Source organism: Balaenoptera borealis (assembly GCF_965194805.1).
Source record: "Balaenoptera borealis genome assembly, chromosome: 13".
Taxonomy (NCBI): domain Eukaryota; kingdom Metazoa; phylum Chordata; class Mammalia; order Artiodactyla; family Balaenopteridae; genus Balaenoptera; species Balaenoptera borealis.
In genome coordinates this window covers 39,488,666-39,502,321 of record NC_138870.1, presented here as the reverse complement: position 1 = coordinate 39,502,321, position 13,656 = coordinate 39,488,666, and the positions used below count along the sequence as shown (strand labels likewise).

Sequence of the window (13,656 nt, the reverse complement as noted above, 5' to 3'; positions counted from 1 at the left end):
CAACCCGATGAGTGAAATTATTTAGAATGCAGTGTAGTCAGCCACTGCACTGAGTGATTGACAGTCCATTGAAACAGACCTCTGTCTTTTAATGGAAGACCTATGAAGTGATACAAAACAAACAAAAGCTCCATCTTTACCCTAGAGAAGCTGAACAATTGTCTGGGAACTGCCCATGAAACAGCGACAAAACGACAAACGACAGAAACCTTAAAACCGTTTTCAAAACAGCAAACCATAAAAGCAATGTCACATGGCTGAAACCAGGTAATAAATCACAGCAAGAGTTTGTCCAATGTCAGGCACTGTACAATGTGCTTTACATACATTTTATCCTCATTTCACAGATAGACTGGGGCTCAAAAAGGCTTATGTGCCTTGCCCAAGGGGTACACATAGGTTGGCCACAAACCCTACTCTCTCAGTCGCAGCCCATAGAGTATAGTACTACCATTATTAAAAAATGAAGGTAATACAATGACATGGAAAATAGTAACAAAATAATTTTGAATGAAAAGTGAAATACAAGTTGTGTATATTACAACCATGTGAATGCTTACGTGAAGGAAACATGAAGAAATTTAAAAGTTGTGTTAGGATGGTAGGGTTATGAATGTGTCTTAAAGTTTTTCTCTTTATATCGTTGCAAAATTAGATAAACACTTCTCAACTATTTACATAATTATATGTGGAGAAGGGTGTTTAGAAATAGGTGAAATCAATCCCCCAAGAATATTGGGCCTGGATAAGGGGAGTTTTCATGACTATTTCAGAAGACAGGATGGGCTTGTGTTGGCCAGGAGGAGAAAGAAGTTGCCAAGACTCTTAATGCAGCAAATGCAAAGATATGGACCAGAGAGACTAATGTAAAACAAGGCTGCTGTGACACATGACACAGGGACAGTTGTCAGAGAGGGTAAGCTGAGATGTCTGAATCTTATAAACTAGAAAATACGGAGAAATACGATAAAGGGGTCAAGGAACTTGATTCTAACTCTGTGTGGAGGACCGTAGAGAGGAAAGAGACCAGGACAGGGAGACCACCAGAAGACAGCGGAAAGAGAAAGACATTTGATGCAGTATAAGTCTCCCCTGAGAGTCGGAGCATAGCATTTATCTTCTCTGCCCCACAAAAGACCTTCAGATAAATGCACCCACCTCACATGTTACCCCTTCTTTAAAATAAGGGTGGGCTTCCCTGGTGGCACAGTGGTTGAGAATCTGCCTGCCAATGCAGGGGACACGGGTTCGAGCCCTGGTCTGGGAAGATCCCACATGCCGCGGAGCAACTAGACCTGTGAGCCACAACTACTGAGCCTGCGCATCTGGAGCCTGTGCTCCGCAACAAGAGAGGCCGCGATAGTGAGAGGCCTGCGCACCGCGATGAAGAGTGGCCCCCGCTTGCCGCAACTAGAGAAAGCCCTCGCACAGAAACGAAGACCCAACACAGCCATAAATAAATAAATAAATGAAATTTAAAATAAGGGTCACAGTACCTACAATCTCAGCAATCCCATGAGGCTTTCATGCCACATTACATCCAGGTGATCATATGCCTAAAGCTCTACAGGTATGTAAATAATATGAATAGGGAATCCTCAAGGCATTTAAGTGTTTGAGGAACCCAAGAAGGTTTAGAATAAGTCTTCTGTGGGTGGGTATCCACAACACACCCATTGAACAGAGAAATAATGTATTTAAAGTGAAATGCTCTGACTTGCATTCATTATCATCAGCAGATAAGTCAAACATAGAGCAGAGGACTTCCCTGGTGGCGCAGTGGTTAAGAATCCGCCTGCCAATGCAGGGGACACGGGTTCGATCCCTGGTCTGGGAAGATCCCACATGCCACGGAGCAACTAAGCCCGTACTCCACAACTACTGAGACTGCACTCTAGAGCCCACAAGCCACGACTACTGAAGCCCACGTGCCTAAAGCCCAAGCTCCGCAACAAGAGAAGCCACCACAATGAGAAGCCTGCGCATCACAACGAAAAGAAGCCCCTGCTCACTTCAACTAGAGAAAGCCCGTGCGCAGCAGCAAAGACCCAACAATGAAGACCCAGCACAGCGAAAAATAAATATATAAGTTTATTTAAAAAAAAAAAAATAGAGCAGAGCTATAAATGTCTAGCTCTGGGGTGGTGGAAAAACTACTGGAGGTTAGTAAATAAATAAACAGATTGATTGATTGATTTAAAATTGCTGATATTTTAGGACCACACAACATGAGGGCTTTGTGCATTTGCTTTTGTGTGACTTCAGACCATGATATGAGCACATACTTCAGGAAGATGTGCTCTTGTTCTAATTATGGAAAGGACTGGACTGATCAAATTACTGCATATCTTGCATGACACCAAAGAAACAATTCCAACAAAGGACTTTGATTTGATGATTGAAAATTACCAGCCATGTACAGGACTTTGAAGAAATGGAAAGCTCAACTGATGATAAAGACATAAACAAGAGCAGTGGAAGGTTATTTAAACTTTAATACTGCTATTGTGGCCATGGTTTTCTTATCCGTAATGACGGCTGCCTAGTTGAAAGAAATAGAACTCTTAAGGAAAGGAGCTATATTAATCTCTGTAAACTTCAAACAGAAATATTGATTTTCTGATGACTCTTTTTATAGATGTTGTTGGATGTATAATTTGTATCATATTTATTAGATTTTTAAATAAATACTTTCTGCAATTAAAAATAATTGAGGGGGGCTTCCCTGGTGGTGTGGTGGTTGAGAGTCTGCCTGCCAATGCAGGGGACACGGGTTCGAGCCCTGGTCGGGGAAGATCCCACACGCCGCCGAGCAATTAGGCCCGTGAGCCACAACTACTGAGCCTGCGCGTCTGGAGCCTGTGCTCCGCAGCAAGAGAGGCCGTGATAGTGAGAGGCCCGCGCACCACGATGAAGAGTGGCCTCCACTTGCCGCAACTGGAGAAAGCCCTAGCACAGAAACGAAGACCCAACACAGCCAATAAATAAATAAATACATAAATAATAATTTAAAAAAAAGAATCATAAAAAATAATTGAGGGGGAGAGAGAAGAGACAAATTTGGCCTGATGTTGATAATATCATTGCCCCTTTCCTTATGTCCCAGCTCCTGGAAATACCAACAAAAGGTGCAGACTCTGCCTATCTCCTCAAATTGGCGAGAAAGGGGTGACTGGCCTGCGGGTATGTGGGTGAAGGAAGATAATCGGTAAAGCACCAAGGTGGACGAACCCCTTCCCCTCCCCAACCATTCTTGAAGCAGAAACCTTTGGTACTTTGGCAAAGGAAGAGAAGAAGACTTCTCCTGGGGGTCCCTGGGAGCCAGGAATGGGGAAGTCAGTAGCCAAATAGACATAGCACACATTCTTGTCATTTCATGCCCCAGACAATAATTACAATATGCATAATAAGGTTTCCTGCCCCAGAGTTATTTTTACTTCCACGTAGATGGTGGTTCTTAAACAGTCAACTGATTCATCTTCTTGGGCAATGCCCATTAATTCTTGACACTCTTCCATCCCACATCCTACCCAACACCTCTCAACCCACACAAACAAGTGCCAAAAGGTGAGAGAGCAAAAGGACTGACATGTCCATTTCACTGTAGTCAACCTTCAGAGATGCTGGAGTCTCATTGGTAGATTTATCAATAAGCCTCCCAAAGGAATAACTGTGAGCTTAGAACAACACTGAGAAGGCACCACTCCAGATAGAGCTTTTTCCTCTCTTTCTCTAGCTGGCCTGAATGGTGGCAAAGACTGATGACGAAATTCATGAAAAATTTCTATTTGCCCCTAATTTACTGAGTAACCTGTGCTGAATTACAAAAAAAATAGCATAATGGTTAACCCTAATTAGTTAGTTTGTATTTTCCTGCATTTCAAAGCCAAGCTTATTTCCTCTCCCTGCTGACAGGCACTGCATTCTCTCGTGCCCTACCCTCAAAATGTGTTCACAAGACAGACCCAAGAGACTGAGGCTTCTTTAGGGAGAATAATCAGGCTTTAAGTGGGCCCTTCTTTAGAATAAAGAGCTGCATTTTGAGAGGGCATGGACAGGGGATGCGTCCTCTTGGAGCCCCTGCACTCATGCCTGCCTTAGTCAAAGATTCACACACATTCTGGAGTTGACTTAGATGCCGATTGCCAGGAGAACTAACAGCTCTTCATTCGCATATAATTTGCATCACTTCCACCAATATTTATTTAAGCCCGTTTGCTTGCTGTGAGTTCAGTATTTAAAGGAAGCCTGTGGGGGTAATGTCCTTAACCATGAGATGTAAGCTGTGTCTACCTCCCTGGATCCCTGGGTTTCCCTGCTTGTAGTTTCAGATGCTGGGTTCCCTCATCCCCTCTAAAGCTGGGGACACTGACCTAAAGAATCCTGCTCGTTCTCTCTCCTGTATCAACAGCTACTCTACAGGAGGGAAGAGAGACACCATGATGTCAGCAGGATGCTAGTAAGGACCACCTTCTTGGTTCCTTCTTCTACCCACACCGACCAACACCCCCAGTGAAGAGCTATGCTGCTTCCAAGCAAGCAAAACTCAGCATAGAACTTTCGGGGTTGGATTTATGTAGGAACATGCTTGCACTGTGTGATCAGCATCTCCTCCCTTCCCTCTCCAGACCTTCTCTTTCTACAGTTCCTCGGCACAGGAAGTGTCTGTGCATGCCCCAGTGACTGATGACATAGGCTTGGGAGCCCACGGTCAGACACCTGGGTTCGAATCCCAATTCCACCTCTTAGTTCACATGACATATCGCAAGGCTCCTAATTGCCCTGAGCCTCACCTTCCTCATCCATGCAATGAATATAATAACCACTTTGCAGACCGATATGAGAATGAAATGGAATAATGCACACAAAGCACTTAGCAATATGCCAGGTACATGATAAGCACTCAATAAATGGGAGCTAATATTATTAATGAAACCGCCATGTATGTAGTTGCCCAAATAAGACAGATCCCTTTTTTTTCTTAGCTAACCTGACCTTATGTCCAATAAATTCTACCTTCTAAGTACAGTTGAAAGCCATTTCCTCCTCCTCATCCCTGCTGTAATAACTCGACTTCTTTTCTACCATTATAACCTTGTAACTCTATCTGTATATCCACCCTCTTCCTATTCTACCCCTTCTGTGCATTTCCCAATGGTATGAATTTTCTAAAATAAAAATGTGCTCATGACACTTCCCTAATTAAGGTCTTTCAGGGGCTCCACGCATTGCCTTGTGGATGCAATCCCAATTCCCCAGCACAGCCTTCAAGGCCTGGGGCCGTATCCCATCGCTCACTCCCCACTCACCACACACGCCTTCTTCCCAGAAAAATCTGTACTTCTTCAAAGGGCCCTGGCGTCCAAGCGCCTTTTAACATACTATTCCTGGCACACGTTCCTCTCTTTGCATGACAGACTCCCACATGTCCTCTAAGACTCAGTGCCCAGAGTTCTCTTCCAAGAATTCTTCTTGACACCTCACTCACATATTATACTGTTTTAATTTCTGTTTACTTGTCTAGCTCCTTCTGTTTAGAATGGAGGTTCTCGATGTGAGGAACTGTGTACTTTACTGCATCTTGCGTTGCAAACGACTTACAACATAGAGGTTCAAACAAGTCATTCAGCAAACATTTACTGAGCACCGGCCTCGGTGCTAGATGCACGTTTGCTCTCTCTCACTGCACAGTCCCTGTGGTTCTGCGATCCTTGGTGCCATATGGAAGCATGAGCAGCGTCTGACTACCTAAAATCACCCTCTTCAAAACCCTCACCCAAACCTCAATAGCTGCCCATTGGTAGATACAAACACTAGTATATATAAATGTTATCTCAACTTATTCTCACAACAACAAATGAGAAGGCAGAAGTGCTGGGAGATCTCGAGTTGTCGGCTGTGAGTTGGGGCTGCCTGAGCCGTTGGTCCTGCGTCAAGATGCTTCAAAGTCTTATTAAGAATGTTTGGATCCCCATGAAGCCCTACTATACCCAAGTTTACCAGGAGATTTGGGTAGGAATGGGGCTGATGGGCTTCGGCGTTTATAAAATCAGGCGTGTGGCTACTGACGGTCATCATTAACCAGCTTTCCTTGGGTGGGATTTTGGTCTGGCTGTGTTGTGGGCATGTGGGACATCGTGTTGACTTGTAGCAGCGCTGCTACTACCCTTCTGGGAGTTCTAACTGCTTGGTCAATACTGACCAGCCGGTGATTGGCTCAGCCAGGAAAGCAGTGTTCCATAGCGGTTATGAGCTAGCTACGGAAGTGAGTTCAAATCCCAACCTTTCCACACATGAGCCGTGTGGTCTTACAAAAATGACTTCACCTCTTTGAGCCTCAGTTTCCCCTCCTGGAAAGGGGGTAAAGTAATACTTACCCACCTACCTCACAGGGTTGTGTGAAATCCAAATTAAAAACTGAATATGTAATTTCAGTCTCAGATCCCAGGGGACCCAAAATCGTCTCCAAGCCCACATACTTAATCACTCTGTGTTTCTTACTTTCTGAGGAAGGGCTGGGGTTGATAAGAAGAAAAGTAGATTCTATCTGAAGTTGCCCAGGGAAGAAGGGGCCCAAACTGAGAATGCCCTTGTTTCTAGCAAGCAAGGGCACCAAGAAAATTGCCTGCGTGCCAGCTACATTATAGATATTACCTAGAGAATTCAGATCTTGTCAGCCATCAAATAATGAGACTTTGTGAAATGGGCAAGTCCTTTGAAAAATACAAATAGGCAGTACTGTTTTCATTACAAATAGTCTAAGTTGGAACCCCGTGTGACTCCAGTGCACTTGTCAGTTTGTCTAAAACTCTTTTCCTTCTTCCATCACTTCTCTGGGTAGGACGTATAACCTTGACTTTTGAGTCTCTTGAACACCCACTATATCTAGTGTGTTGTTACTTCCGTCAGGCAGAGTATTTTGGTCCCATTTTGTAAAAGTAAGGTAACCCACTTATAGGTGTAAATAAAATTGTTCTCACGGTTTATTGTAATCTTGAAGCTATAGACACATAATAATTGTACGAAATTATTAAGTTCATACTATGTGCTAGGTACTGGGGCTTTAAAAATACATTATTTCATTTAATAGCAGAACCCAGTGAGAAATCTGGTGTTTAGTGGGGTTAAACTCCTTGCCTCAGGTCATATGCTGTGAGTGGCAGGAAATCAAACCTATCAGAAACCTTGAAGTTCTCTTCAAGCAGTCTGTGTAAAGCACCTACTACATATAAGGCCCTGGACTATCAGGAAACCAGTATGAGTAGCACACCTGTCCTGTCCTCAAAGGGGCTTACCATGTAGCTCCAATTTAAATCCCATCTCAGACAAAAGAGGGATAAATAAATGGGTAAATTCAATGCAGTAGTCAGGCTAAACCTAATACAAAACTCTGGTGCAAAAGAGAGGAAATCATTGCCTGAAATAAACTATAAGCAAAGCAGGAGAGGAAAGTGTAGCTGGGGAATCAGGAAAGGCCCCATGAAAAGATGCCACTGGAGATCAAGTAAGTCTCCATAACCTCATCTTAGTTCTTACCCTGGCGTCACTCTGCTATTCTTATGAGAATCTCCATTCTATTTATAATTTTGACATAAGTCCCAGCACCTGCTGTGACTCTATCTCACAATCAAAGCAAAAGGATCTGACTTGCCTCCCTCTTCTTATTTCTGCAAGGTTGCTCCCTTTTGAACATTTATTTTCTCATAATCTGCCTCTTACCCTTGACATAGTATAATGGCCACAGGAGCGCTGGTCCACGGGTTCAAAGCTCACTGCGTCTGAGCCACAGAAACATTCCAGATGAGGGTGGGGATTGACAGTAAGAGCTCCTGGCTTCAGCAGGATTTGTCCTCCTTCTGAGGAAAGCAGGACTTCAAATCAGAGTGTGTCTTTTGGGTTGGAACATCATATTTTTGAAACTGCATCTAAAAGGCATGTTTTATATCAAGACCAAGCTTTTGCTAAAAGTTGAAGCCTTTCATTTGGTAGGTTTGAAAGAGTCCTTTGAAAAATACCAACATTAAGCCTTAGGATTACATTTACTTTTCAGTTGAATTTCACAAAATTTCATCTTCTTGTTAGTTCTTGTGTCGATGGACTATTCAAATGGGCTAAAAACAACCTGAAAACGTTTGGTACAAATATAAAAACAAGAACACTTGTGCATAAGCCTATATATCTCATCCAAGATTTAAATAATTGCATCGTCTTATGCTATTAGGTCTTCCTGGCCTTGTGAGGCTTTGAGTTATATTCCTTCAAAAACACTTGAAACTCAGGCATGAGCAAACAATTGCTTGAGGTTTGCATATAGTTGCGGGCTACAGAGGCACAGATTTTATGCATTTTGTTCCCATTTTCAGAGTACCCTCGAGCTGTAGGATGTGCCAGAAGCATGATATGGTCAAAACTGCACTGCTCTCCTGTCCTCAGTCTCTCTGCATCCCTGGCCACCAATCCATCCACTTCAAGGTGGTCAGAGCTATACCTCAATGATGCAGATTTGGCCAGGCCCTTTACTCCGTCAGAACCTCCCCATGACTTACAGAGTCAAGTTCAAGCTCCATAAGAAAGATGAAGGTCTGCCACACTGTTCCAGCTTGAGTTTATCCCAACTCCCCAGCCACTCCCATGCACCTCATGGTTTCCAGCCTCTTGGAATGTCTCACCTCGGTACCCTAGCAAGCCCTTCCCCACCTCTGTGCCCTTTGCTACCTCTCGGCATACAGGGTCCATTCTCTCTCTAGTCCTCCAGGCAAACATTTCTCTTTGCCTTTTAAAACCAAATTCAAACATCCGTGTCTCTGAGATGGCTCTCTGTCATCCCTCTCGCCATACATCCTTCCTCTGCGACCCCACCGTGCTGTGTGCCCACCTATCTTATGACACTTCATATACTCTGCTGTCACTACATGTTGACGTGGCTGCCTGCCTCCTGCCCCCACACCTAGACTCCCACAGGGTGTGATATTGTCTTCCCCAGTCCTTAACACGGTGCTTCTCAATCAACAAAATAGATTCCCAATAAATATTTGTTGAACAAATAAATGAACACAATAGGCAGAATTTATCTTTTGCCTTCTTCCACCCTTCTCCCATCACCAGCTGGCCCTTCTTAGGCTTCCCTTCCCCCAGCCGCCATCTCCCTGACACTGTCAATCCTCTCTCCATCCCTAGATGTCTAGTTTCGTCCCAGCCAGCAATATCAAAACCTGCTCTCAGGAAAGGTTTTGAGAAACTCATAAGGCTGACCATGTCAACCCTCACACGGGTTTTTTTTATAATTTGCCAGGTGACAAAATCTTGAGCCAAAATAATAAATCTCTAATTGTTGGATTTTAGACTGGTCAGAGTCTCTTTCACAGTCCCCACACCCACACTGTGGCATGTTGTGTAGGAGTTGCCTGTTCATAATTGTTAGAGGCACCAGAATCTCTGTAAACTCTTGGCTGTGTGATCTGGGGCCCTAGGAAATCAGTTTGCCTGAAACTAAATGGACAGCTATTCTTCTAGAATTACCATGTTATTGAGGCTGCTTGAAAAAATAAATCTTTCCGTTTTTTGTGTGTTTTTTTTAAAAATAAGGTTCCACAGTTAAAAGACAGGGAAGGCTTTGCCCACAAAAACATTTCAACTCAGCAGATTTGATTTAAACGCTAATTAATTTTATTAGCGTTTAAATCAAATTTTATTCTTATTTGGTGAACTATTTAACATGTAGTTATTTCCTAATGGAGGAAGGGGTAATAGAATCATTAAAACCCTAATAAGAACTGAGCAGAGAAAAACTACCTCCCAACTGTCTCTCAGCAGATAACAATTTAAAGGGTAAACACTAAGAAAGATGAGCTCAGAAGAGTGACAGAGTTCAATAAACATCGAGCTCAGTTTCCTAGGAATTTTAAAAGCTCCCTGAGTGTTTTGTGAGACACATTTTTAAGAAGATAAAGGATGGATGATGCATTCCACTAAAGCTGTACATCAAAAGAAGGCATAATGTATACAGAAGTGACACACACCCAAATTTCTGTACATTGGAATACTTGTGTTAAAAACAGATAAATAGGATTCTGCCTGCCATGCCATCTCCAAGCCAGAATGGCCCCTTGGACCAAGGCCACACTACCAAAGCAGAGAAGCCAATTAGAAATCATCTGGCCAAGGCGCAGTGCAAGCTTTCAGTCCACTGAGTCAGAACTGAGAATAAGCCTCTGGATTTTACCTTCCCTCCTTGAGTCCACTGGATGGTGGCTCAGCCCTGCACTCAGACAGTAAAAGTAATATTCTAGAAGTTCTTGTCTTCCAGACATGTAACAATATGGTATAATACTGAGGAACAGAAATCACATGAGGTCATGGGTGAGGAGATGAATTTAAAACCCCAAGACACTTTATAAATATCAGATGATGGAGTTACAGTGATGGGGATACACGATGGCACTTGACTGGTACAGTTGATGGTGAAATGGTCAAACACAGGAGCCTTATTTAAAAAAACTGAAAGATTTATTTTTTTCAAGGAGCCACAATAATTTTGGTAGTTCTGGAAGAATGGCTGTCCAGTGTCCTTAATGGTCAAGTCAATGAAAGCCACCTCTCCCCTGCCCAACTTAAACAGACTATGATCCAAGAAAACAATGCTATGTTTGGGTATCAGATGCTTGGGCCCCCAGAAAAACCAACTGAAGACATCTGGTGATAATATATATTATATTAGATTATACACTGGTTTAGACTAGAAAATGGTTCTGAGTTCCATCTCAGGCTCCCAAGAACTTGTCTATTCATCCCTTTTAGTGAAGATAAGATTCACTTCCTAACTCCTCACCCCCCCACACACATACCTCAACCCCAGTGGAATTAAGGTCTTGCAGCAGAGACATATCTTCTGGGATCATTTAAGCCTAGAAAAGGGACAAGGAGTTATTTAGTCCAACTCTCCGATGGGGTATAGTGAAAATTAAAAGAACCCATGCACATAGAGCCTGTAGCACAATAACTAAAATATATGAAGCCCTCAATAAAAGTTGCTATTCATAGTACTAATAATAATATCTTGGAGCTGTTTAGTGGCAGGCCTGGGACTAGAACCCATGTCTTTACTCTAAATCTTTCCCATAAGACCAGAGACCTCCCATTGTGGAAAGACTAGAGTGGGAGGCTTTGAAAAATTGTTTTCAAAGAGCTGATTATTTCCCAGCAATTTATTTTATTGTATATGCGCAGATAGTCAGTTTAACAATATCAACAGATAAAGTCTGATTTATTTAGATTCCCAAATTATTTTTCCCATTTCCTTTCATAAAGAGTCCAGACATAAAAAACAAATGTGGTAAAGAAAATCCCCCAATGATTACTTTCATTAAAATTGTGTTTGCTTGAAAATTAGACAATAAACCTTCATATCACAGGGCTCCAGCTGTACAATTTGACAATAATCAGCACCTACAGATATATCTTAGCAAATATACTCCCCCCCGACAAGATGCTCCAGGCTTTACAAAATGCCACGGCTACTGGAAAAATATCGGGGAACCACGACTCCTGAGCCTTATCCAAAAACAAAACAAACAAAACAAGAAAATTATTCTACCCCCTTTCCCCAACAAAACAGTAAAATATTTTCCTCCTAAAGCAATGCAGGGGACACCCAGGATAGTTCATTTTATTGCACTCTATGTTCTAATAAACTGAATGATTTGACTCTACCAGACCACAAAAGCAGCTGTGGCCCCATAACCTCTCTGCCCAAAGAACATGATTATGACTTGAAAGAAATCAAAAACTGGACATTTAAGTTTAAGTAACAATAATAACAGTGATGAAGATAATGATCAGGATAACATGGTAGGATTTTGTGAAAAAAGAGTTCCATGGTCAAATTAAGCTTCAAAAACTCATAACCAAACAAAGTTAAACCAATAAAATTAACCAAGTTTCTCTACTGCAGTATCCTCAAAGGCTTCAGTTACCTAATGTGAATTGTTTCTCCTAGAAAGCAAAATTATACGCAGCAATCTACAAACTTATTTCTTTGCAGACAATCAGTTGGAGTTGGTATTTCATAGAACACATTTTGGAATATTCTGACAGATTATAGGCAGACACTTAAAAGCACCTTCCAATATTTAGAGTAACCATATTGTATGCAATATATCCTTATATTAAATCCTTAGTACATACCAGTTATATAATCTTAAAGTATATATGGCTAACCATTATCTATAGGAATTGAATTTACACTGGTAGTGATGAGAAAATTCACCATTTCTTACCAGGAAGATTATAGCTTGTTTCTCCCCTGCCTACATTTAATTTTTTATGGAAGCTTTAATATTTACTATGGAGAAAATGAACACTTCTTTCTTCTCCAGATCACTAATATTCACTGCAATCAAAGTTGCCCTTGTTGAGGCAATATAAGCATCAGTATGAATTTTTAAACATATTTTTTAAATTATCTGATTCTGAAAGGGGTGTATGATTATTACAGAAAATTTGGCAAAGCCAGAAATGATTTTTTAAAGAAAATAATAAATTATTACCAATAATTTCACAATCTAGGGATAAACTTTTGTATGTTTCATTTCACAGTTTAGTCTCCTAATTTTTCCACATGCTGAGCATTTTCTCTTGACATTAAAAAAATTATTCAAAAGCATATTACCCATGGTTAAACATGGTGGATTGAAATCATATGTTCATTCTCTTCACCTCTCAACGTAAAGGGAAAAATTACAAAGAGAACTGAAGAGTAAGCAAAATCATTTTTTTCAAGATGGAAATTACATGAAGGCATAGTAACTGTCTTAGTAGAACAGAAAAAAGCTGAAACTAAGTGCCTACAGCTGGGAATTTTATCAAGCTACAAGAAAACTCATTCTAGAATCCTCTCAAAGGGATTCACAGAAAGTAGAGGCGAAGCATGGAACTGAGCATGGAACTGTATTAGGAGTAGACACCAAGGGTCCATTGGGCATAGCCAAGGTGAGACAAGCTGGGACCTGGGACCTGGGACCCTTTGCTGCAGTGCTTGCACCTGGACAAATGACAAACATCTCCTCAAAGGTCTCCTCGAGCAACAAAACACAAAGAAACGATAAGGGACTAAAAAATAACTGCGTGCATGCACAGCTGGGGCAAATTATGGACAACAAGATACAAAAAGACCAAAAAAAGCCCAACTGCCACTTCTGAAGAGCCTGGAGCAACAACAGGGTGTCAGGAGAAAACGCAGGGTACTGCGCATGCCCCCTGCACACAACACCACCAAAGGGGTGGGCAAACCACCCAACACACCCCTCTGGCCCAACCCCTGGACACACCCCTCTCTTCACCCCATATGTGGAACCAGCTCACCCCCCATCAGGGAGCGAGAAAGGAAACCTGTTACTTGTTTTCACTGCCCCCTGCTGCAGCAGGGGCCCCAATAAAGCCTTGCCCGAATTTCCTGTCTGGCTTCTTATCAACCTCTATTGACTAAGGAAGGCCAAGAACCCTGAACAGTAACAAAGGGTCTATCCCTTCCTACCACATAGACACAGAGGATTCATTCTCTGGAGAAAAGGAACCAGAGAACCTCCTAGACATGTGATTGCCCAGCCTGGCAGAGGTTAGAAGAGAAGCCAGAGATGATACAAGATATTGAAAATGGGG

At 42.2% G+C, this 13,656-nt stretch overlaps 1 protein-coding gene across 1 annotated transcript in view; it reads left to right on the top strand.

The window, feature by feature from the left end:
- The window catches only part of LOC309608861 (uncharacterized protein), a 42,512-nt gene extending 28,856 nt beyond the window's left edge, over window positions 1–13,656 (top strand). Inside the window, exon 1 of the mRNA XM_082349507.1 lies at window positions 1–13,656. This exon is cut by the window's left edge and continues 28,856 nt beyond it. Within this exon, the coding sequence (XP_082205633.1) occupies window positions 5,827–6,081 (255 nt within the window). The 5' untranslated portion in view covers window positions 1–5,826 and the 3' untranslated portion in view covers window positions 6,082–13,656.